General features: G+C 41.0%; 1 protein-coding gene across 3 annotated transcripts in view; it reads right to left on the bottom strand.

Moving 5' to 3' along the window:
- The window catches only part of cobl (cordon-bleu WH2 repeat protein), a 50,898-nt gene that overhangs the window by 9,065 nt on the left and 15,037 nt on the right, over positions 1 to 26,796 (bottom strand). The window contains exons 5-10 of one of the 3 annotated variants that reach the window (XM_084026656.1): positions 25,256 to 25,484; positions 22,751 to 22,795; positions 21,926 to 22,014; positions 17,297 to 17,479; positions 6,267 to 6,894; positions 3,183 to 3,341 (exon numbers count right to left, since the gene is read on the bottom strand). In XM_084026656.1, the coding sequence (XP_083882782.1) occupies positions 3,183 to 3,341; positions 6,267 to 6,894; positions 17,297 to 17,479; positions 21,926 to 22,014; positions 22,751 to 22,795; positions 25,256 to 25,484 (1,333 nt within the window). The remainder of the gene's footprint in view (positions 1 to 3,182; positions 3,342 to 6,266; positions 6,895 to 17,296; positions 17,480 to 21,925; positions 22,015 to 22,750; positions 22,796 to 25,255; positions 25,485 to 26,796) is intronic. The other 2 variants (XM_084026657.1, XM_084026658.1) reach the window with 2 other exon arrangements.

Here is a 26,796-nt window from a genome sequence, read left to right as displayed (position 1 = left end):
TATTGTGAAACTAAAGGACTGAACCAGTTTGTGATTGGGTAGAAATTGATAGTTGAAATAAGCCACAACATTAAGGTTTAGTTTCTTTTTCACACATGCCATGCATTGACTTCAAAAAACTTTTAGGCCTCATTTATTTTTCACAAATCCACCAACCCCGCATGGAAAAACACAGAAAACAACAGCACAACAAATCACCAGGACATGTGTTTGAAAAGAAACACAGCAAGAAGAGCAAGCGATGGAGGAAAACAGAGGAGGTGTTTACGTTAGTTTCGACATTCACTCTGACACCACACACGCATCAACCCAGAGAACACAAGCCAAATAAACAAACACAAGGCTGGAGCGCGACCACTTGTGGCTTGATAAAACAGCTTTAATGATGTGTGGGTGGACTTACTGTAAACAAACCCTTTTAATCAGATTTTTACGGTACTGTTTTAGATTCCAGTGCAAGATAGTATTGCTTCATACCCTGTCATCTTTTTAGTACAGTCATGCTCTGGTCAGCCCTGCGGGATTTGCACAACGTATTTAGTCTGTTACTGATCTTGTTGAACTCTAGGCCAAGAGAATAAAAATCAATGTACCATTCATTAGGTTTTCAGCAGCCCAGCCAGCGTGCATGGCGCTGACTCGATGGGGGATTCCGGAAAACTAGTTTAACAGTAAGCGACCTTGTTTGTAATGTCAGGTATCTGCGAGTGTGTGCCATGCATTTGCATCATGCTCCAATATGTCTTCCTATGAGTGTCTGTGTGCGAGGCCTGTCAGATGTGGGCCTGACCCTAATGGTGTGGCGAGAACACTCCGTTCCAGGAGATGTGGTGATGACTCACGGGGCTGTCCTCCCAGCTCCTTCCCAGCAACAGCGTAGTCATGCCAGCTACAGCCACAATCGGCACACACTCACACATGCACGTATGCACACACGTGTTTTCACACGTACGCGCATGCGTTACAAACACACACAACTAAACCCCCCGTACAGGGTTCTCAAACTTCCTACTCAATATGACCTTAGGCACATGCTTCGGTTAAAGCCAACAAAACGTGTCCCAAGCAAATCAATAATCACGTGGAAGTGTTATTTATCAAAATCAAACAATGGCGATCCGGCGACAATCCCAAACCAAACACCTTGCATCGTGATCCAGTCTTCAACTGTTTTAATTGAAAATTGGCTTTCAAACACATATTCTGTTTTTCAAATCAAAACACAGATTACCTTTACAGATAAGTGTGTGTTCACTATCACAACCCAATGAGTACTCATCCCGTTGCTAGGCTACACATGTGTACCAGAACTGAAGTGGACAAATCCTATGTTACCTACATAAACCGGTTAGACTCTGTGACATCACAATAATTGCATTCATATGGTAACAGAACAAGTCATGTGATAAAAACAAGGGCTCCATTCTCTTAACATAGTCACCACAAAAAGAGCATTTTTAAAACATGTATCTAATAATATAGTGCTCATAATTGTAAACCAGTTGTTTAATGACACAGTCTTCTCTTAAACACCAAGTGTCTTGAATTTCTTCAGCCAAAGATCCAAATGATCTCTGGAACACAAACCGAAGCATTCATGCATCTGAAAGCCTCCACTATACTAATAACACAAATCCAACAACAAATCAGTGCAGTGTCATTCTATTTTCTAAGTAGAGTGCTGTGAGTTCTCATTGGAAAGGTCTCTTATTTCATCTACTTAACTTTAAAATGCATGAGGCACCACTACCTAAAAGCAACATGTCATTGATAGATCACCCTTTCCATAATATTGCCGAAGGCAGCGTGCATTCAGGCGTGAGATTTCCAAACCAAGCCACAACACTGAGCACAGACAGAGAAACATACGCTGTCCAACTATTGATCTGCAGATATCGCATTACAAAAATATTGGCTGGTAGATATCGCATGGCCTTGCCTCATAGCCTCATTTGAGCATGTCACTCATCAATCACGCTGTAACTGATACGTCCAGGGTTTTCGCTCATCTGTCTTTGGATAATCTTCTGGCCACATTCTGTGTGTCCACTTTTAACTCCGCTCTGATCTCATGCATAATCAATAACAACCGGAGGGATCGAGTTGAAATACAAAACCACCTTACAAAACAGTATATACATCCATTTGTAAAAAAAACAAAACAACAAGATTGTTTTCAGAGTGAAATTGGAGAGCTCTACTTGCTTTCATTTGCTGCCTTTTGCATCCTCAACAAAAATCTAATCCAAACCATCACAAGGACAGATGTAGTTTAGGTTCCAGCAAAGTGGCTTCTGTGAGGTACTGTGACACACGTGAAAGCAAGTTATAGAAATGATGACAACTGACATGACAATAGCAATGAGACTGTGACGACAAAATACAAGAGTACAGAAGAAACAGTGAGGATTTCTTTAAAGAATGAGAGGAGGGTGGTGAACATCAGAGGGGAGTCCAGCAGAAATAAAAGGGGCCGAGGAGAAGCAAAGGGAGGTGATTGGTCTGGATTGTTGGACGATGGTAGGGTCAAGCCAGAGAGACTTCAGGAGTGTTTGGAGCGCAGACGCACAGGCCCACAGCAGTACACTATATAGCAGGGTGGGGGAGGGGAGTAAAGAAAAGAACAGGTGAGATTTGGGATGAATAGATCATGAGCAGGTGCTGGAAATGAGAGAAGAATCCAGAGAAAAAAACTAAAAGTAAAGAAGAAATTTAGGACAAAACAATAGTATTTTGTCCAGTTTGCCTGATCACGCAGAGAAAACATAGAAACACAAGCTGGATTACATACGGTTCAGCATCACTTAACAAAGTCTTCCATTATGCATCTAATATACTGCACTGTAAAAAATACAACAAAAAAAGGCACTCCAGTTGATTGGTGTTGTCCTCAGTCCCGACCTTTTGAACCCTGAAGAAATAACAGGACGCACCACATTGACATTTATAGATATGAAGCACCTTGACCTCACATGGACCTAGTATCACTTAACAACTCAGCTGCCTGTGGAGAGATGGAAAGCATGTGAGGAGGACACACACACACACACACACACACACAAAAAGGTTTTTTGTTCTGATTGGGACAAATAAAACTGAAGTTAGAAAACCGGGAGAGCAACTTCTAGGAAAGAAAAGAAAGAGTGAAGGAAAAAGGGGGAGGCAGTCCATCTGGAACCTACACTGAGGAGCTGCTCCCTCCATCTCCATGGGCCTCCGCGGGGAGTTGCTTTCAGTGGGCTCAGTGGGAGGGGAGGACAGGGTAGGGGGTAGGACAAGCTGTGGTGCTTCCTGCGCTGGGGAGCGACGAGGTTTGGGCGGCGCTGGTCGATCAGCAGCTCCTGTAGGGGAAACAGCACGCATGCAGGGCAGGCACTGACGGTCACGTTTGGAATAAAAATCAGGAATTTGGCGCAAACATTACATTACATGCAAAAGTCTTATCAAACGGAAAGTAGCACAGAAAACATTGTCTGTATTCTGGCAACAGATTGGCTTGTGTGTTTTTGTGCTTCTCAGAAACTGCTTGTTATGCAAATAGTGGTTTCTTTATCCTTGGGTTTTCTGGTGATGGAGTTTGAGTTTCTGTGGGAAGAACTCCTTCCCTTGTCTGCTGGGCCATGGAGGTTATCACTGTTAAAAGTGCTGCAAGCGACTCCTGTGTTTACAGTCCATTCATTTGGAAGGTTTTTACCATTTCTCCTGGGAAATTTCACATTTCATGGAATTCACTTGGCTGCTGATTGTAGTGGAGGGCCCAACCTTGGCAACAAAGGTCTGGCAAGTATCAGCTGTTAAGTTTCAGGAAAAGTGACAGTTTGTAGTTACTTTTGACTCCAGTTAAATCCTTTAAAAACTTGGAATATTAATAAATGTATATCAGGAGCAGAAGTGGTGTTTTATTTCCTCGCTGCAAACTAATGCCACTGTGGTATTTTTATCTAAATCCATTAAACCCTAAAACAATCGTGAATGCTTCTCCTTCAACAATTTGATCTCAATTATTATTGTCACTGTGTTTGGATATTTGTCATAAAGAAAGGCGCACACACACACACACACACACGCACACACACACACACACACACTGATAACTTGTTCCACTAAATCACTTTGTTAATGTCAACCGGTGGAAGTTGTGTTGAGTAGGTTTAAAGGCGAACCACTCCTTTACATTTTACCCTGACTTTTCTGCTTGAAGCTGAAGCTGTGTAGTGAAAAGAATATTTGCACATGATGTGACAGATGCATATATTTACTTGGGCTTAAAGTCCCAGTCGGCAACATTTTTTTGATCATATTCACCGAAGCCGACACTATGCTCCGATAGAACAACATAAATCATCCGGTTTTAGAGAAAAAGCGCGCCTCTATGTGCACATAGAGCCTGTTGTTTGTTTCGCAAAGAATCGTCAGAGCCTGGATCATCCTGTCCAATCAGCACGCAGGACTGTGTTCGTGCACACATAGCCCCTCCCCCCTCGGGTCGTTCCATTATCACACGGGGGAGGCGGAGGGAAGTAGCAACAAGCTTCCAATTCCTCGGTTAAAAACCAAAACAAGGAGGTCCAAAACAACCAAGGAAAAGAAAACATCGGTGGAAAATAAGGGAAAAAAGAGAGATTGCGACGGTGCCCGTGATAAAGGGCATGAAGTCGAGGGGAAGGAGCTCGATGGTCATGGGGGAGAAGCGTGAGAGTTGTAAACATTCAAAATCTGACAGAATGCCCTCGATCCACCGGACTTGACGACTGGGACTTTAAGCTTTTACACTACAATGGTTTAAATAGTTAAGGTAAATACAATTACCTCATATAAGGCACTAAAAGCAACCATTAGAAATAAGCAGTAGTGTTAAAACAAGTTTTTGAAAAGAGTCATTCTATACTTCACCATTACTTTTAGTTAAATGGTGTGAAGCTCTACCTGTTTATTTTGAAGCTTTCCATTTAGAGTTTGGACTACACATCAATTTTCCTCAAATTAATCATATTTAACCAAATAACTGCCACCTAATACGTGCACTATACGTCTCTGTCTATACAAGCGGGGGGGCACCACCCTACACTGTACACGCAGGGTGCAGCTGTCTCGCCCCGACATGTGTACCTACCGGCTACTCAGAAACTGCCAACTATGTTGTGTTTCTCTGTAACAAATTGCACTTCTTTTAAGGCTTCACTCAAGAACACCTAGTTTCTGGTCGCTGCATGTGAAAAGTTGATGTTGAGGCTGTGTCAGGCCAAAAAGGACTGTTAAAGTGAACGTGGCTTTAAGAATAAAACTTGTGCTATGAATACACATTGTAACTCAGTGAATACTTTCTTTCACATTGTACAGGGAAACGCAGAAGATTGAACAAAAGAAGAGCAAAAGAGAAGAGAGAAGGTGTTGCACTGTCAGCAGTGTCAGGATAGTGAGAAAAAGCTAGGCGTATAGATGTATTAATGATCCACATGCTGTCTGTTCTATCCTGACTAATGCAATGACCACCTCATACATCATCCTTTCTCTTGCTTTCATCTGCCTGTCCATCATTCTCCTCCCCTTAAACCCCTCTAGTCCCCTAGTATCTACCTTGCTACGCTGTCATCCCGCTGTCAAAACCTTCCCATGCTCCTTACTCTGAACTCGTTCCGGGACCCTCGACTTTCGCATCTGAGGTCTGTGGCCCTCTCATCTCTGCCCCTGTCAGACACAACAGCCCCTCTGCTGCAATCTCACTTTGCTACAGAGAAAGATGGAGGTTCTATAAAGATCAATGAAAGGCCAGCTAAAGTTCAAGTAGATCCTGTTTAAATCTATGATGTATCCGTCTGTCTTTGCATCTGCCAGCTTTGAAGGTTTGTGAGAGTGGCTGCATGCATATGAGACAGAGAAATAAAGAGGGGGAGAGAGAGAGAGAGAGAGAGAGAGAGAGAGAGAGAGAGAGAGAGAGAGAGAGAGAGAGAGAGATAAGAAGAATGTGAGGGATTGATAAGCGCAGAGACAAGGACTATATTGTCTCATAGGCTATGATGAAAACCAGCTCCACTAGTTCCTGTACTTCAGCCATGACGTGCACCCACGCACGCACACACACACACACACACACACACACACAATACACTCATTCTTGACAGCTTAAGTTTCAGACGTTGCAGCAGTGTGACAGCTCATTTCTCCAGGGAACAGACATTCACTTTTAAAAACGTCTGCAGGCTCCGACTGTTTCACTTCTTTAACATAGAGAGCGTGTCTGTTATGCCATTTTCATAGATATTTACCCATTGCGCTGTGTCTGTTGTTCTCAGTGTCATCCAGTCTCAGGTTTGGGGCCAACTCTGCCTCCGAACTGGAGCTGCTGGCCGAGGTGGCCTCTTGATTTAATTTGGCAGCTGTGCTGCTGGCTTTCTCCAACGCTTCCACCCTACTGCTGGAGCTTCTCGTGGTGTGCTCGGCCGGCACGGACACACTTGCTGTGCTGCTGGTGAGGCTGCTGCAGTAGGAAGCAGCCTGGTCCAGGTCAGCGTCTGAGTCGTCGATGCTGTGGCTGAGTTCAGAGCTGGAATCCTGGAGAGCCAGGCTTTCGGTGGTGGTGGTGGTGGTGGTGCTGCTGCTTGGGGTCGGGGAGTTGGGGGTTGAGGTGGTGATGCACACAGGTGGAGGAGGGTGTACTGCTGTTTTTAAGGTGACTGGCTTTACCGTTTGCATTACCACAGTGGTAGCAGAGACAGTGTTTGACTGTGCCAACTCATGTAGGGCAGCTGGGGTAGGTGTTTCAGTAGCGTGGCTATCAGGGGTAGGAGAGGCAGAGGTCAAAGTGTCATCAGGGCCTGGGGTGATGGAGGCTGGGGTGGGGGGAGGGGCTGGAGCCTTTCTTTTTCTCTGCTGGCTTTCTGAGCCGAGGCCGATCTAAATAAGCGAAAGAAAAGGATAGATACAGTCAAAAGTTAATTTGTCTGAGCACCTTGGGTATGTGTGTGGTCTAATCATAAATCAGCCTGTCTACTAGAACTTAAGTAGAGTTTACTACTGAGTAATTAAATCAAGTGGAGTTCTGGCAAGCATCTGAGTCGTCAAATCCATCAGAGTGCCAACATTCCTTTTACACAAGACATAAAACGTCTGGCAGTGACACCGCTGATTTGATGCAGTGGTAATGCGACTGTACCTATTGATACTGTGCATTTAAATGTGGTGTTTCTTACAATATGTCAAGGGAACATACACAATTATTCAATTGTAATACTGGCATGCTGAATTCCTTGTTGCACTGAATCACTGATGTAATTTCTTCTTTGTGCAAAGACGAAACAAAAACATTAGAAACTCTGTCTTGTCATGTTCCACATTCTCAAACCCTGTCAATGCAGTTCAGACACGATTATTGGCAAGATACAACTTGAGTCAAGGCAAAGAGTAAATATGGTAGGGGAAAGGTTAAATGTCATCAAGTGACGAGCCTATTCGGCTTCGTTCCCTCCTTGCACCATTTAATGTGTGCTAAATAAATAAATACAAAATACATATACAAAAATACATTCGGTTCAGTGTGAACGAGTTCAACTGAAATATTTCAGACTGGTTTTCATAATGACTAGAGATAGATATAATCTTGCTGGATGGAGGAGGAAATAAGAGAGAGATAAATAAAAAAAGAGAGGGGGAGAAATTGTCAAATGATCTGTTTTATTTATTCCAGGGGGAGACCAGCCACACCCCTCTGTGCAAGCTGATTCCACTCAGTGATAAGTCAGTTTTCTAAGAATCAATTTAAAAGTGCTACAGGCAGGTTCCAACACTGCAGACATCTTCATTTCTAAGAAACCCAGATTGCTGCTGCCGAGTTCAACTTTTCTTCACTCTGAAACTCAAAAGAGAACATGCCCCGAGCTGTATATGGCGTTGCATCATGCAGCAGGACAAGAGAGAGATCAGGCCACCTTGCCTTTCTGCAGGCAAATGGGTTCACACATGTGAACTCAATGAACCCACTGCATGGCATGCTATGGAAATCTAAATGGCCCCCCAACTGGTTGTCTTTCTCCTCCTTGGTCTCCCGCTTCTCTCCCTCTCTGGCATTCATACATACATGAATACAGACATACCAGTGGATGTGGGCCAAAGTTGAAGCTGAAATGGATGACTGACTTGCCTATGAAGATGGATGTGTGTGTGTGTGTGTGTGTGTGTGTGTGTGTGTGTGTTTATGTGTGTGTTCCCTGCAGAGTGAAACATAAGACTGAAGGCGAGACCTGCAATGAAAGGAAGAGAGCCGTGGCTTCAACGCACACGCTCAATTTCTATGTAATTGTATGAGCACGTATACTCAACTCACACATGCACAAAAGAGCATGAGAAGGAAGAGTACGTCTCATATCTCAGGCGGAGACCGGGTGTATGGATTAGGAAGTTGTTAAGGGTTGCAGGGTTAAGTGTGTGCTGCTCTGATGGTCTTTATTGGCGCCATGACTGGGAACGCAGCATGTACTTAGGATTGTTAGAGGCTGAAGCCAAGTCTCGAGACTGTGTTACACCACATTCAAGGGCACACTATACATTCAATTAAGCTGACTATGTCAAATGTTTGTGTATAAACTGTGTTTATATGTGTGTGTGTGTGTGTGGGGGGGGGGGTCCTTCATATATGCGTCATACGGAGGAGAATAGCTGTATATCATCAGGAAATCTGCTCATTTCAGTGTTCGAGAAAATATGTTTGTTTTTTTTAACAGCATGCATTGCTGCAAGCTAGAATCAGGATCTGTTCACTCATGGCTCATCTCAACCCTGAGTCATGACATCACAAGTCAAGTCACAACAAAGCAAAGGATAGCTAATCAGCTAGATAGAACAGACAGCACATACTATTGTATTGACACAGTACAATCATTAAAGATGGTGTTGCAATACAAACCCTATGTGTGGCTGGCTATACAGAGATGCTAAATGCCTCTTTCCATTTCCTATGTACCGGTTTTGAAATTGATTAATGACATAGTAGATTTTGTTTAGGTGGGCGCTTGAGACAAAGAGTTTCATTATCACAAGGAGCCAGATTCATGAATCACCTTCTGGTGTATTGAATATCTTTAGGTAAGCGAAAGAACAAAGACCTTCCTCACCGTTTCTCAATATACTTATAACAAGAAACGCATTCAACAAGTCACCAAAACTCCACTTATTTCTGATGATCAACAAAGGCTGTAAGGACGTCACTGGCCACCATTTGATTATCTGACTTCTTTGTTTCCATGCCGATGTGATTTTGTTTGCTCGACAGGAACTCCACTAACAAGATCAAAATAAAGAACTCGATGACAGCTATTCAAAGCTTTCCTGCTCTCTGCAGTGTTTTTGTCTCACGAACGGTGCTTGGACTGAAGGCAGTTAAAAATGCTGTCGTTTTGTTTATCTTTTCATTGTGCTGACTAATAAGTTAGCGTTACTTAAAATGAAGAGGACAGAATGGGGGGAAAAAAGTATCTCGCGCCAATCACAACTAGTCAGGACAGAGCACTACACACAATTAATGCAAACATCCTGAACAAGCAGTTTTCTCCAAACATGCTCCTTTGTTTCAACTCTCACTCTGATTAAAGAACCATTAACGACAGGGCATATGTGGACATGGGTGTATTGTGGATGGAATGCGCATTTATGCAAAGGCGTATGGAGGGCCATGCAAGGACAGTCTGGTGTGTCCATTAAATGTTCCACTCTATGGTTCGGGAGGCCCCATGTTGGAGCATGTTGATCAGATAAGGCCACCCATGGAGGCTTCGACCTGGTGGCGTGACCATTCATCAGTTGTTTTGAAGGACTCTTGATGGGTGAGGGGCTTTGTTACAGGGCAACATTACAGCGCTAATGTGGAATGTGAAATGGATTATGTGTGTGTGTGTGTGTGTTTGTGTGTGTGTGTGTAGAGGGGGTGACACTGTATGTGTGTGCTTATGCATGTCAAGCACATTCATGTATGTGTGTGTGTGTGTGCAGATGTATGTGTATGTATGTGCGTGTCAGAGATAATAATAGCGGCTGAACTGTCACAGAGGGCACGGAGGTCAAAAACATCCTAACAGTAGGCTAGAAGACAGTTAGTGTGTGTTATTGTGTCTGTAATATATAATGAACGTGTGTGTGTTTGGGGGGGGGGGGGGATGAAAGGAGTTTCATGCAAAAAGTCTTAACAATATGTGTGTGACGGGGGGGTCGTAGAAGAGGCTAGCTAAGGATAAGGAGAGACACATGGCTGACCCAGTTCCATTGTCGTCTACTTTGTCCTACTAACCCACAGAAATGTAATGTTTCGAAGTTGGGTTACAGGAATAAGATTAGAGTAACTTAGCAGCAATAGTAAATTCTTACGTTATAATGCTTATAAGGAAGATCAGATAACATTTACATGCCATGTGGATAGCAAATAATAACCACCGATTCTAATTATAATCCCAACAGATCAGTGATTACCTCTCTACAAGTTCTATACATGGTGATTATCAGTTTGACGTAAATCCACACGTTTAAAGGAATCCTAAAACAAAAACACAAACACACTCAGGTACTGCCACAAAATGTTGAAACACAAATACGTTCATTTCATTTGTTTGTGTCCTGGCTGGTTTCATACACAAGATGTTCTGACAGCTTCAAGTGCAAACAGATCCTGTCCTATAAAGGCAGCGTGGCGGGGTGACGTGTTCCCCAGTTCCAGGCCACGAACTTCAGGTCAGTGCGTCAGAATGGAAAGCTCTTCATGTCTATCTATAATACACTTCAGCCACCACAACCTCAAGAACAAGTAGACATAAAGAACGCAGGATGTGTCCTGCATTATTTTAATTGTATTGATGTTGTTAGTAGTTGTAGGACAAAGGCAAATTCAACAGTACAAAAGTTTAAAATGACTGTTCAATTGACCACTGTGTGCCAAAAGCTACTTTTTCCATCACATTACATAATTTAACATTGCATTGGCACTGCATTTAACAGCGTTCAATAATATATAGTTAACCTGAAAAAGATCTTCTATACACCTGTTACAGTGTTAAAGCACTGCTAATGGTCAATCCGATGGTATCTAAAATGTTGTAGTAATTCTGCTTTTGCACTAATGCTATTTCTTGTAAAACTGATATCCAATACTTCTGATGTACTTGACTCATGTATTCATGTTTAACAGATTATTTTGTTTTCCATGCAAAAGTCTACATTCAGCCTAAAATCTGAATAAATCATGTGTTGCATTACAGTACATTACATGTTTGTCAATTACATCAAGAGCGATGGCACGTGTAAAATGTACATTGCCCTTGTAAAGCCAGAGCACCTGCTGTTTTTAAGCTGTAGCACAAATTAACAAAAACAGCCGTACTATAGGAAGGGTGAAGGATGAGGAAGAGAGATTAATGGAGGAAGGGCTGCCTATTTGCTTTGGCAGCGGAAGCCTTCTTCTTTGTTTGCTCCCAACTGATGAGGAAGAAAAAAAGTTTTCTTTCTGCAGAATACGTGGGGTGATGGAGTGGAGCCATGCGGCAAATGGGTAAATATCTTTCTCCACATCCTTCCAAACGTCTACTGACGTCTCACATCAGGAACACCCAGGTTACCCTAATTTTGTTTTTGCTCCCTTGTTCTCTCAAAGATTCTTATCTAAACAAGACTCAGCCTATCTAACCACAAATACAGCAGGGACAGGCAGCGATGAAACCAACAGCCGACCCTTGTTAACGGGGGCGTGTTCATTGGGTAAAGCTGCGATCAGTCTGCAAGTGTTGTAAAAGAGACAAAATAGAGGGTGTGCCGTGAGAGAAAAGCTCGTACCAAAGGGGAACAAAAAAACTGCAAAGAAGAAAAATAAAAAAGACAGATGGATACCAAAACAAAGAAAGGAAAACAAAAACAAAGACGGGCAAAACCATTACAGGAATGCTCATTACCGAACACAGATCCAGAAGCAACTTGTCTTTTGTCTGGCTGATTAAACCAGAGCTGTGCATTAGAGCAGATTAAAGTTAGCTACCGTTGTAGACAATTACGGGACTGATGGATGGCTGTGAAAAACAATCCTCCCTCTGCTGCCAACTCTCTGCTTTCACAGTGACAGATCATCAGGAAGAAAAACCGAGCCGGCTCGATCGATCAAGAAGCCACACAGACACACGGCAAGAATGCAGCACATACGGAAACAAATTCATGCAACACAGAATACTGTGTAGGGACAGTACTGGGCAGAAAGCTCCTTGTTTAACACACACGCACAACTGAATACTTACAATGCATTACACACACACACACACACACACACACACACACACACACACACACACACACACACACACACACACACACACACACACACGTGTGCCCAGACAGCCAACATAAACACATATAGTTTCGACCAAACAAAGAGCTTATTGAGGAAAATACTAAAACTTTAATTTGATCTCTCACAGTACTGCAAACTGCCATCATTTAGATATGACCAGCAAGTGCATAATGTCAGAGCTGAGTAATCCTTAGTATGACCTGACAACCAGATTTCCCTGAACTGCTACCACAGTTCATTTGTCTTCTTCCAACTAAGAGACAGTCATTCAAATTTTAATTCCCACATCATGGTTCACTTGTCTCAGCAAACAGATGTGGAGCAAACCATGACTTTCCCCAAACATCTCACCTCTCGTCTTTGGCTCGTATTCAACCTTCTCTGGCTTGTGGTTTCACAATAAGGTCTGCTGTGCAGAATAAGAAATAGTTTTGTATTTTATTGGACCTTCCTTGATTGGCTACACTACAAATTCATTTAAAGGCATTTCCAGGTCTACGCGATGCTGACAATCACCACATTTCTTATTATCCCAGTTTAATTTGCTTTGTCATTTGGTGACAGGACTCCAAAAATATCAGTTGAATGAAATAATACAAATAAAACAATAAAAGTGATAATCTAAATTAGGTATGGCTTTTTTGTGCCGATAGCGTTTATTACTATGTACCGCTATTTGAAACCAGTATTTGTCTGCAGTAAAAAGTGTCAGAAGGTGTTAGAATAACACAAACTCTTAACACAAAACATTGTTGAAATTCCTTAAAGTGTATTTTTAAATTACAGAACCTTTCGACATGACCTGAACAGAAAACGTGCAAGGAACTATCAGCATCATTATTATTAAGTTGAACAAATACAAAAAAATAAAAAATAAATAGTTCCCTGAAGTTTTATGATGTTAAAATAAATTAAAAAAAAGACCAGAGTAGGGACTCCAGCTGCATCAGAGCAGTCGCACATTGAAATGATCAAAATGAAATTATTTTATCAGCAAATTGACTTTAAAAATAGCTGATACTGATAACCTTAAAAATGCTGGATATCAGGCCGATAATCGGTCGAATCCTACATTTTCTTATAATATTGCCTGTAAATAAAACCGTCTATGATAAACTGAAGGTATTCCATTTAATAACATTCATAGTCAGCCTGCTTACTGTCACTGATCCTATCCCAACTTCACCTTCTGAACTTCAGTGCTGCTCGTCCTCTGTTGAACTTTTCCACACTCTTGTCCTGAACGTCATGCTGCTAAGGTCAATGCCAAGCAGATTTCATGCTGTACTGCGTTTTGGAAACATGATCCCAAAGCTTATACATAGTTAACATTGCACAACCTGAATACACACACGCTTATTAGCACTGACGCTACCTTACTCTGTCACTCTCTCGCTCGCCGTGACCTGCTAACTCACTCCGTTTCTCCCTTTTGCTCTTTATCCTCTCTCTCATTCTCTGCTTCAGTTGTTCCCGTCTTTATCTTCCAGTCTGTCTGCAAACACAACACACATGGGCACAAATGCACTTACCCAAGAAACACCTTCTGTCACCGAGCAGTGAAGCAGAAAGCGTAGAATTTCTCTGAAATCCTTTATCACAAGAGGCATTGTAGACACGGTTTGCGTTCCAAACCACAATAACAGATTTCCTATCACCGCTCAAAAAACACAACCCCTATACAAGGTTGCGTCTCTCTGAACTCAGTGTTCCAAAACATCATTTAAATCAGTGTTGCTCTTATAAAGACGTACACAGATTGTTGGAGAACCAAACTGTGAACTTCTCACTCAAAGATGACTCCAGCATGTGAAAACATCTGATTCCCCTTCAGTTGAACGTGGTTGTACACTCTTTCTGGCACACCCTTTCATCTGTTTCTCATGCTGTTACGCTTCCCATTCTCACGGCAGTATGTAGCAACCTGGCTCTCAGACATCAAGAAGTTCAAAGGTCAGCTTTCACCAATGTGAATGAAACAAGACTGTAAATAGAGATATTAAAGTTATCATTCTGACATCCTGACATAAATCCATATTGTGTAAAAGACTTGATAACTACTATGTATGAAAGATAAAATACAATGTTGTTACTGTACTGGTCACTCACACTGGTTAGTAATGTACCTGAGAAGCAATGCAATATTGACTACCTGCTCTTTCCTCTTCCCTGTGTTTTAATTTATTACATCCTGCACTTATATATAGCACTCTGTAGTTTGAAACTAGTGCACTTACTTCATTCTAGCTCTGCTGGCTTTGTACCATAATGGTTGAATGCACTTATTGGAAGTCACTTTGGATGAAATGTAATGTAATGTTCTCCATTACTTTTATTATTAAACTGATCCAACAATCACCACTCTCTCATTCAACTTTCTCTTCTAACCTTCAACATATAAATACAAATAGCATGAAACAAGAAACTTTATAATAATACTGCCTTTGTTTACGTACAAATTAAATGCATAATTAGCATGAAAGCAAAGAGCGCAACTGTCAGCTTTATAGTTTTATACGTAACCAAAAAAAATCCACTTCTCCTAAATTGATCATTTGTGATCCACATCCGACTATAAAGAGATTAGTGAGATGATGTTAATCCAACTATGTTCCTACTATGATGTAAATGACCGCCTTAAGTGATCTCTGCTCTCCAAAGTCTATTTGAGGCATTCATTATAACAATCTCATCACCCTTACAGCTTATATGGTGGTGTCGAACTCTATTACTGTGTCTTGTAAGTCACAATTAGTTGACCACCTAGACTTGTTCGGCTCAGAGGGAGGTCTATAATGAGGACGGCCATCATAGAGAGCTGTCCTCGAGTGATCTGCCATCGTGTGCCGTCTCCTCCTCCGTCTCAAACACACACATTCTCAAAATGTATACACAGAACGTTTTTACCTACGGTGGTCAATTACGGGTGAATCTTCTGGGCGAGCCAGCACATTTCCAGCCCATGATAAACCTTTATCTGAACCTTTCAAATATAAATGGGTAGCGTGACATCACTTCTAACTGGAGCTTGAACTTTTCAAAGACGATGCGCTCCTCCACTGACGGGCGAAATGTTTCATTGTGCAGCCTAACACTGCCTCCAGCAATTATGTCAAGTTTCATGTAAACGTGAGAGCACAACTTGGATCCCGACTGTGATGTGATTGATTTGACGTGTATAATTGTTTCACAGATCCAAGTTATGCAGAGATTTTTTAATGCCAATGCCCCTGAGAAATTGTCCTGACAAGACCTGGCTGCTATGATTCCCTTCAATGTCATGAAACTAAATCCTTTTTAATCACATTCAGACAACAAACCCAGGCCAGGCACGCTGCTAATCTTCCAACACCTCTATGGTGTCCTCAGACGACACTTGCAAACCGTGCTAAACATGCATCCATGCTTGTGAAACGACAACTAACAACCAATCTATAACTTTTACTTTCCACTCACTCATCTATTAATCAAAAAGGTGATGTTTCAACATGCACATGAAACAGACTTGTGTTTGTCCCTGTATAAGATGAACATCTGTCTGGAAAACTTTCAGTTGTTGACCATAAGGCTGAACTGTTGATAACAGTAGAACACATCCAAAGCCTGTGTTCAATCTCTTACCCCCTAGTACACAGAGGGGTGTCCAGCACCGCAGTATGACCGTGCAATCTGTGGACGTGCATGAATATACATGAGACTTTGTGTTCAGACAGTGAGATGAAGAAAGCTATTATTAGACCAGTCATCGAATCCTCAGATGACCTTCCCAACTGGGAAGCTGCTCTTGTGACTCCCAGTGGTGTGTCAGTATTTCAGCTCCGGGGTCTGTCATAACTCTTCATCTGACTGGTGGACAGATAAATGATCTGCACAGCAGCTATAATAAGCTTCTTAACGGACACCTTACGTAGAAGTGACGTGGCACGACACTGTCAAGCATAGGCTGCGGTTCATGCAGGAGCCGCAAGTGGAAAATGTATTTGTTGAAAAGGAAGCAAAAGTGAACACAGAGTGTTGGGTTTTCCACTAAAAATGGGCCAGTTTCTATTCATTCTTGGGTAAATGGGAAGCCAGAGGGCTTGGCGTGTGCACCTTTCAGGAATGTTATATTCAGTGCCACAATCAGACTCAACACGGGGAATACAAGACCAAACCAGGATCACTGAGAACATAAATTGACTGTTGGCAGTTTAGACGAAACAGCAGTCTGGTTTTGGTCTTAAGCAGTTTTACTGGTCTGGCTTTTGTTTGCACTTTCATTGACTTACTATTCTCTTCATAATTTTCTAGGAAATGTGTTCTGCTGCTCCACTCTCAGTTCAGCTTAGTTAATTAAGGTAAAGAGGATAACACCAACCTCCATGTCGTCCTGAGAACAAAATTTGCTTTCGATAACACCCGGCAAGAACACTAGTTCCTCCAAATAAACAAAGCTTATTATCAGAGGGAGGGAGGAAGGATGTTGGTTGCCCAACAACATTTCCCAGCATGCTGCCATAACAGTATAATGAGACTGCAGGGAGCTGTTTCTTTAATGCAGACGATACAGGTCACTCTGACCTTGAGAAGCTGATCAGGCCAAAACACCCAAAGGAAAGGCTGAATCAAACAGACTGCAGCTTCAGGTCGATCCTGAGAGCGGAGGGATTTGGATCATTTTCACATAATACTTTTCTCAGATGAAAAACAACTGGGTTGCCAGTCATCATTATAATCCCAATTACACAGTTTTGGTGGGGAATGTATGTGTGTATGTAGAATGTCTTCATACAAGGATCAATTAATTTCTGTTTGTAGTTTCATGTGTGTGATGATGAGATTTTGTGTTTGTCTTGCTTTTGTAGGTTTCCCAGTTGAGAAAAAGTCACAATTTAGGACCCGGTTTTATGTCACGATGCAAGTTACTCAAATTATCCATGGAAGCCCCATTTTCCAGTTGGTTGGATAGTAAATCTCACTAACACATTATAAACACACCCTCACCTCATAGCCCTCGAAGCTAGTGTGTCCCATGATGGGTGTTGGGGCTCCGGGTAGTGCTGGGGCTCTCCTCTTCTTGGTCTCAGCCTTGGGAGACATTCTGGGTATGTTCATGACCGACTGAGACTGACCCAAGGTGCTGGGCCGATCTTCCACACCAGTGACCCCCGACGCTGTGGACAGACCCTGTGGATCATTCAAAAAAATAAAGAGGGTTAGGTAAGACTGATTAATATGTAAGCAAGAATACACATGGACAAATGTGTAAATGTTAAAAGAGCTTTAAAGTGTTTTGTTATAACAATCTCATTAGCTTTATAACTTATATTATGATGTCAATTTTATATATCAATCATGAATCCAAAAAAACAAAGATATGGATTAAAAAAAAACAAAAAAAAACACAAGCGTTAATGGAACTTATATCGCTGGCTATGCTGATTTCAAGGGTTGATTTTATGGTTAAAACTTCCTCACTCCTTCTTTTACAGTGTACTCCAGAAGAAAAAGAATACATGCACTTACTATGCATGCAATCTATATTTCTAAAGGTATAGTGCATTCTTCAGTCACAACAATTACTGCATCGCTAATTTAATGAAGCTGAAAGTGCAACCACATTTTCAAAGGGTGGCTGCTTCTGACCATGACATTGGGACAAGAAAGAGAAATGGTTTTCAATATCTGATCAAAGAGAGACCAAAGTGCTCCTGAAAATCTGAATCTCCCCATGGCTCAGCTTGGTACAGAGCCTTGGCACAATGGGGGAACCAAACCATGTCTCACACCCCTATGATCTAAGAAAAGAACAGTGTTTAAAAGCAGATTAATTGATGCGTTCAGACAATGCCTGGATACAGCATAAAAGCAGAGCAAAAAAAAAGGAACATAAAGTTCAGGTCATTAGAATTAATTGGACCCAAGGTTAGAACATCTCACAGTGGGGAGGGATGGGAAAAGAACTGTACTTCTGGAAAAAGGCCTCGAGGAGAGCAGCATGCTTTTATTTAATTTTTTATATATATATATATATATATATATATATACACTGGGGACATGTTACATAAGTGGAAATATGATTTTACTGTTTACAATGTCATTGTCCTGTGCTGTATATATATTTATATCTCTAACTGTACATAGTTGGCAAATGTTATGTTTATCTTTTATTCAGTTTGTAATCCTTGTTTTAGTTGTACGGTATGTCTATTTCTGTGTGTGTATATTGAGAGCGACATAAAGCCGGAGTCAAATTCCTTGTATGTGTTCACACTTACTTGGGGAATAAAGTTGATTCTGATTCTTACAGCAAGTGAAATAATATTAGTGTAGTGTTGCGTTGCACTGAACTTAAATAGATAGAGTTATATTGAGTAAGGAGGAAACAACTCTATATACTGTATATATATATATATATATATACACACACAACAACACAATATTTTTTCAGTCAGTTTTTCCATGGTCTTTGTGATTGACAGTGCAAAGGGGGTTGAAGGCAGACTAGGAAGTCACAGATTTATGTGATTTCTATTTGGTATCCTAAAAAAGCTTGCTTCACCTCACCAAAATATGATCGTCAAAGCAGAAAATTCACATAAACTGCATCTGACTTTTTCACCTGCTCTCATCTACTCCTTCCCTCTGGTTAACAATCTGAAATCTGTCAAAACAGTGAGAGGGGAAAAGGTAAGAAACTGCAGCGTTTGGGGGAAACCCAAACTCACAGAGTCCATTACAAAACGCACATCTTCAAATGAACCTACTGAACTTCTGTTGATCCTCTTCATGAGGAACAATTGCCTTACATGCTGTATCTTTGGCTTTTAGTGCTTAAAGGACTGATCCTATACTACAAACTAGCATGCAATCTAATACAATCTGATCAATCTCCAGCAGTCAATCAAAACGTGACAATCGCTCATCAGAACTGTGCACTTTTACACCTGTAACCACGCCTTCAGTAATGTGTGAGGTGTAAAAGGACCACTCTACTATGGACGAAGTTGTTAGTCCATATTAAATGTGAAGTTATAAGGCCGAGCTGCAACATTCATTTAGAAGATACTTCAGGAGGGCATTTAAGTCATGAGGTGAGTGCATCTTTGTGTCCCATTTTAATAACCATTTATCTGATATCTTCATCTGTGCTTGGAGTAATGATATCATCAAAATGATTTATGCCTTAGAAAAACATAAATTTGTGCAAAATGTTTTATAGTCATGTTTATTGGTGAGTAGTATTAAAAGCCTTGAGGTCCAAAAAAAAGAAGAAGCTTGCATTGCTGTGATTAGGAGTTCGGGATAGATTGAATGAATGTAATGTTAGTTATGGCTGATTTGTTACTCTGAGATACTTGATAAATATGCACATTTTATCTATTTAAGACAGTTTGCTTAAGAATTAGCATTGCCCCATAACATGATACTCTCTGACCAGCATTTAAGACCACACACATTTGTGCACCCGGACACACACACACACACACACACACAGTGGTGGTTTAGCCCCTAATGAACAATTAGAGATAAGAGGCTGGGCTTTTAGTGCTAATGTAGCCAAGGTAGGGTAAGCTGATGCCTTTAGGCTGATAACACTGTGTGTGTGTGTGTGTGTGTGTGTGTGTGTGTGTGTGTGTGTGTGTGTGTGTGTGTGTGTGTGTGTGTGTGTGTGTGTGTGTGTGTGTGTGTGTGCGTGCGGGTGCACAAATGCATGTGTGTGGTCTGATAACAGTCCCTGGCTGGGAAACAATCATATCAGAGAGAAAAAGGCCAGCTGCATTATAGCGCACTGGAAATGGTTGAGAAATAGCAATATGAATAATATAAATAAGCTTCCACTGTCTTCAGTTCTAAATGTATTTTACATCAAAGCAAACACTGTCTATGTTATGTTTAATTCATGCTCTGCTCCACTCCCATATTTCGCTTTCCTTTTCCCTGTCTTCCTTCATTGTTTTTATTTCTTTCAAAATGTTTCGTCAGATGTTTTCGGATGTAGACATTACAACGAGGATGAGGGAGACCCAAAAGAAAGCTCAGAGCTTGAAGAAAAGGATGATAACAGTGACGATGAAAATGGTTCAATGTTAATGAGCCAGATGCCCCATGCTGGAAGGAAACACTGAGAACAAAGAGGTAGAAGGGTGGAGTAGTTCATCCCGAAGCTTTGTTGAGTGAGCCAGGCAGTGTTTCTCCACCTAATACAATCAAACGCCGTATTGATCCGAGGTGAGCCACAGATGCTGGTGCTGCTGAACTGAGGTTCATGACTTCACAATCAAATCAACGTGATTGAGTTACAGATATAACAGGTTCGAGAGCTGCTTGATGCCACGTCTTAATGTATGTCTGGTGTAAACTCCACACATACGCTGGAGAGGTTGTAGGGAGAGGAAGCAGATCTCCTCAAAGCTGGTCGTCACCAGTCCTATAGGCTGCTGTGTATACCTGGATCCTTGATGCACACTCTCTCAAAAATATCACTACCTAACACCATTCCCCACAGCCATTTTATATTCGCTAAATGTTCGTAGGAAGGAAAATGAAGTTTGAACAAGGGGATGATATAGGTTTTTATTGTGTATCGTGATTATTTTTTAAATGTATTAATTTATTTATTTTTTAAATGTATTAATCCTTTAGTTATGCAGGGTCACCTTGATGATCGTCTTATTTAAGGTTATTTGATTGTTTTTCACTAAAATGGATGTTTACTAAAAATAAATGTAAAGTATTTGTTTCTTAACTAAATGTATAGTGAAACCAATGTGTTTGAGTGCCATTTTAAGAGTTTTTAAGAAGATTATCGTCATTATTTTTACCAGGTTAATTGTGAAATGTCTTGTCATCCCATGCCTTGGACCTGTCAGTCTGCTGATTAACCTTCAGGAGACACTTGCTGCCCTCTAGAGGACAGCTGTGCACATGACCACAACTCAACATTTATTTGTTCTGTGGTATATTCTGTGAAGACTGCCCTGAGCTTAAAGAAATATTTCACCTGCCACATTTCCCCTAAACAAGGCTTTTGTGACTGTATCGCTCATGCCAACTTTGCAGTTGCCACCTCTGCTGGGAGACGAGGGGTTGCACAAAAAAACATTGATACTGCCCCACCTGTAGCTTTTTTACTTGACATTTCAATCTGAACAATTGACCTACAATATAAAAAGAAATCCTCTGAACACAGTGTTACTAGATATATTAGATAGTGTGTCTGTATTTTGGATTACTTTATCATCAGAGTCATCCATGTCCATAGATAGTGTTTCTGTCTGCGCCCCTAACATGCAGCATTCAATTGTTCAGCCATGCACTTAGCCTGCCTCAGCTGTTACTTCAAACAAGTATGAATGGCATGTACCACTCAAGGTTAATTTGTAAATTATTACAAAACCTCATATTTCTCATGCCACTTGTGCAAATGAATCATTGCTAAACTCTTTGGATAGTCGTGATGACATTAAACGCTGCTCTTCATTCAATCATGTCTAATGTAACATTCTGTCATGTTTGACCAATGTCAAGTTTAATATTAAAGTATAATTTCACTGGTCCAAGCCAAATTATTTAAGAGTGATATAATTACAAAACCATACAACAATTACCAAAAAAGAAATGGAGTCTTACCTTGCTTTTCCGCCTGCTGAACTGGAAGATACCCAGGAGGCCTTTCTTCCCTGTTCTGTCCAAACTGGTAGTACTGGAGTGAATGGAGTCTACGAAAAAAAAGGCAGGAGAAAAGGAGTTGGACATGATGATTCTCATTAAAGCAAAGCAAATAAGTCAGGTTCATTCTGAGAAATTTAGTAGAAATGAGTGACAAATGATCCCAGCATGCATAGGTAAATTACAAAATACTTGTTGGGATTGCCATTTCAGTAGAATACTGTGCCTTTATATTGCACTCTCACATGTAGGTCAATTTGGTTTGATTGATGATATCCAATATATCCGCTTTACATTATTTGGGTGCTCTATTATTGGTGATTTTAAACATTTTGGAATGGTCTACATGCTCCACCCATTTTCAGTCACAATGTATCAAGTTCTCAGCAGAGGGCGCTATAGCTTCATTTTTCTCAAAAACGACCTGTGTCTAACCTTGGCAGTCATGATAACTCTGTTGGCTTTAGAGCAGGAATGGAAGGTAAACTAACCATTACAACAAATCACAGAGCTATACTACGGGTTATTTGGATTCTGAAAAAAAGCAGCAGCAAACTAGATTAACAATAAATCATTTAGATTGTGCTGGCGTTGATGATGTTAATACACAAATTTAAAAAGAAAACAAAACATTATTTCTTTGAAGAGGGGCTAACAAGTGAACATGCATGTCCATCGGTGTAGAGAAGCAGGGTTAATAAGCAAGCAGCTGTATGTTGGGTTAAACAGCTAGATTGGGTTGGAACCAGCAACACTAAGACAGACAAGACTTATCATGGCTAATACCTGAGTAGTTAAGAGCAGGGGCAGAAGCCATTTTAGGCTGGAGAACTGGAAAACATGAGATTTAAACACATGTCAAGTCATTTGTTGATAACTGTCCTGCATCAAAAAGAATGAATCAGTCGGTTGCATTTCTACTTCACCAGAGGAAGAAACGCTACGTATTAACAAATTCAAATACAAACATTATCATTTGTAGATTTCCCTTGATAAACCAATTTACACATACTTCATTAAACAGCAAAGGTTGATTACCAAAAAATATTTGACCATAAAAAGTGCATCGTGTTCTAAATGTTCTTGCTTATGTCATTCACTACCACAAACCACAAGTTTTGCCCTCTGAGATAAACCCTCTGTGACAAGAAGGATATCTAGAAAGATCAGTGGGTGGGGACCGTTACCATGGTAATGAACCATAATATCAGATCTTAGACCATAATTCAACTTCCTGTAGATAAAAGATGCCTCGGTCTAATTGTTGTACATGTTATTATCAAGGTTTATTTTGATGAGCATATAATAAAAAATACACCATAAGCATATATATTTTTGTTTATGGTCTGCTGCTGGTTAAACCGTTATCGACTGCATAGAACTATGTCAACACATAAATTTACATTCTAGTCATGCAATTCTGGTTTTATGGCTCATTGCAACAGAATCCTTTGAAATAGCGGCTACTGGCTGTATGCGTTCCGTACTCTGCTCAGCTTCCTGTTGGCAAAACATGCCTTTTACATCATACAATCTGGTATACGGTAGTGGAGTTAAGTAAACACTGCCGATGATAAACTTCATGTTCCCTAGAAGAAAATGCTTTCCTCCTCTACTCATCCATGAAAAGGTCGGAGGGCAGCCACAGGGCAGCATGCTCTGTGTGGAGGGGTTCAGGCTCAGAGTTGCCACCACACCCTTTTTCTATACAGCCCACCTCAGTTTGCAAATCTGTGTGTAGATACATTTTTACAAAAGATGTTGTGATTCACTAATAGCACATGCTCCAGTAATGGAAGATGGGAGATGTATTGTATCTGCTTTAATTAACTTACAAACATCAGAATAAACCAAGGCTGGGCTCTATGAATTCTCTAATTATAATCCATCCATCATCTACTGCTTATCCTGTATTCAGGGTCGCGGGGAGCCGATCCCAGCTGACATTGGGTGAAGGCAATGGATGGATGGAAATAGACATGTTTTTCCTTAACAGTACAAGATATGACATTGAGAGCATTCCGCAAGCCTCTCAAAGGGTCTCAACATGGCGACAGCAAGCCGGCGGTTCACAGCTAACGAGACGGCAGTTCACGGCTAACGGGGCTTACAGTGTAAACAGCAGCAAAAGTGTTTACCTAAGGGGGAACCAGAGGGTGGGTGCTACGCTTCTGCGACGACGCTGTCGGTTGCGACGGGGTTACAGTATCTGCTCTAATCGCTGTATGAGAGTAGTGCAGAGCAGCGGCCATGAGCTAGCCAACGGGGCAGGCTTACATACACAGACATGCACTAAAAAGATATGCGGCCGTTCTGCCTTTGTCAAAGTAAGGAGAAGCTGGGCTAACAAAACACACTTAATTCACTGCTCAGGTAGGCATTGTGACCTAAAGCCAATAGTTGTTTGAAAATACAGTTTATTTAACTTATCATTATACGTTAAATGTTGATTGTAAAATGTAATGCTATAGAATAATGACATCATTAGCGTTTAGACTGGTTCCTTATATAGGGCCCTATGATTCTGGCGAACTGTAAAATGCAGAATTCCGTGGATTTTGTCAAAATCTGGATACCATTTATAAAAATCAATGTTTTCTCATTTTGAAAACGTGGGTGGTATATTGTGACTCCTCCATAAATGATTGCACATATACTTACATATTTATGCACATTTGTATGGTCTCTGAATGACTAGGAATTAGAACTACTAGAATGTTTCTTCAGTAAATTTCATCATTTTGATTCTTCAACCACATGATTAGACACCATTTGATGAAAAACAATGCTCGGAAATTGTAAAACACAGAATTCAGAAAAAATAAAAAGGAAAACAGAATTTAGAAAAATTAAAACTGAAATCACGGAATTTAGGAAGAAATATAACGGAATCTGGAAAAAATTAAAACGGATTTCACAGGGCCACCAGACACAATCTCCCTGGAAATGAAGACTCAATTTATATTCTCAAATACCAAAGAATATAGTATAGTGGAAGTGGCGGACAGTGGAACCAAAGCAACTGAGAAAAAACTAAATGCAGTGTGTCCTACTGCAGTGTTGTTGGTAGTTGCTAGGTTCTGAGGAAAACGGGAAGCGATCTGGTTGTCTTTGCGTCATCAGCGCCAATAATAATACCACTTGGGAACACTAAGAGAGGGGTAGTTGAAAAGAGTTTTTAAAGTTTCCACTTAAGAAATTAGGCTGTTCTGGGAACTTCAGTTTTCAATATGCATTGAACATTGAACCTCAAGCAGAAAATAAAGACAGAATGGAGTGGTTAAGGTTTACCTAGACTCTGATCATGTACGTAGAGCTCCTTGATACCCAGCTCTGTCAGAGATTTGTCCAACGGCAACTCTTGGTGACTGATGCTGTCCTTCAGGAGCAGGACATGTGCAGGGTCGAACTCACACTTATCACAGATGACCGGTTTCAGACCTTGGAGCGGTACCAACGGGTTGACCCGTACCACTGCCTTCTGGCTGCCGTGGTAGTTCACCATCAAACGCACCGTTTTCTGATATAAAGAGGGAAGAATGGTGGGGAAAAAAAGAGATATTAATGTCTAACAAATGGATAAAACAAAAGGCTGATTGGGGCTCATCAGACATATTCCCATTCTGCAGTCACAGAGCAGGGACTTTCTCTCTTTGCGATGAACATACTGGATGACAAGAGTATAAAAGAGTACACAAAGGCAACACGGTAAGAGGTGGCCTTACTGGAAGAAATAAGACAAAAAGAATCAAAGCTCAACGACTGACTTGTAGGAGATGGGATAGATTTGATTATTTAAGCAGCTCAATGACAACCTTCATAATATCAACACATACATCTTCAACATAATAACATAATGAGAGCATAATAAGAGCAGACGTTATAGGTAAACTGAGAGGTAGGTAGAGAGACATCCAAACGTGCAAAGACACTTCAACAATGAGTAACTTACGGTTGAACTTTGGTTGCTGACAGAAAAAGGACAATTTAATAGACTAAAGATGATGATGTATGCATGTATATGCGTATGTACATGTGATCTTGGATATGCGTGTGTATTCAAGTACTCAATCCTATGCTAGTCTTCTATTATGGACAAAAACCGCACCACAAAATCAACAGGTTTTTTTACTTTGGGGAGTGTGTGTGTGTCTGTATGTGCCAAAATATTCTTATCATCCAACCAGTAGTTTTCCAGCTAATTCCAGAATATTTAATAGTGGAATAACCTCTAAATATAACAAAATACAGTTCAACAGAATCACAAATGGCAGTCTCCATAATTATCATCAAGAAGAATCAACACACTACCAAACAAAGAGTGAACATTATGACCTTTATCAAGGTTGGATAGATTGTAGGGCTTATTAGCCTGAATTTATTTGGCGTAGACAGATAAAACAGCAAAGAGGGATGAGTGACATCAGTGTCTGAAATAGTGTCAGTCTCTGGCCTGAGGCCAGGCGGGGGTCAAAGGGAGAGAGAGCAGCCAGTGGGCCCTGAGAAGAGCAGAGAAATAATGCATGGTAACTAAAGGTAAGGCACTCATCAAATATTCAAACTGTAGGAGGAGAGCAGAGGAGAGGCAAAGAAAAAGGGAGACACAAAGAGACGAATGCTCAGCGTAGAAATAAGTTCAGATAGGCAAATAGTTGCAAAAACAGGTGATGAAGACTAAAAGGCACACTTAGACTGAAAAACCAGTGTATAAGAACCAGCTCCAGTGTCATGCGAGGCCAGTTAATCCCAATTGGCGTCCTACCTTAGCATGGGCCCTTACAGGTTTCACTGGCCTTGCTTTCTGCCAGCAGTCAGAGGTAAAAGGTAGGGGA

Source organism: Eutrigla gurnardus (assembly GCF_963514095.1).
Source record: "Eutrigla gurnardus genome assembly, chromosome: 14".
In the NCBI taxonomy this organism is placed as follows: Eukaryota; Metazoa; Chordata; class Actinopteri; order Perciformes; family Triglidae; genus Eutrigla; species Eutrigla gurnardus.
This window is presented reverse-complemented; position numbering and strand designations above follow the sequence as displayed.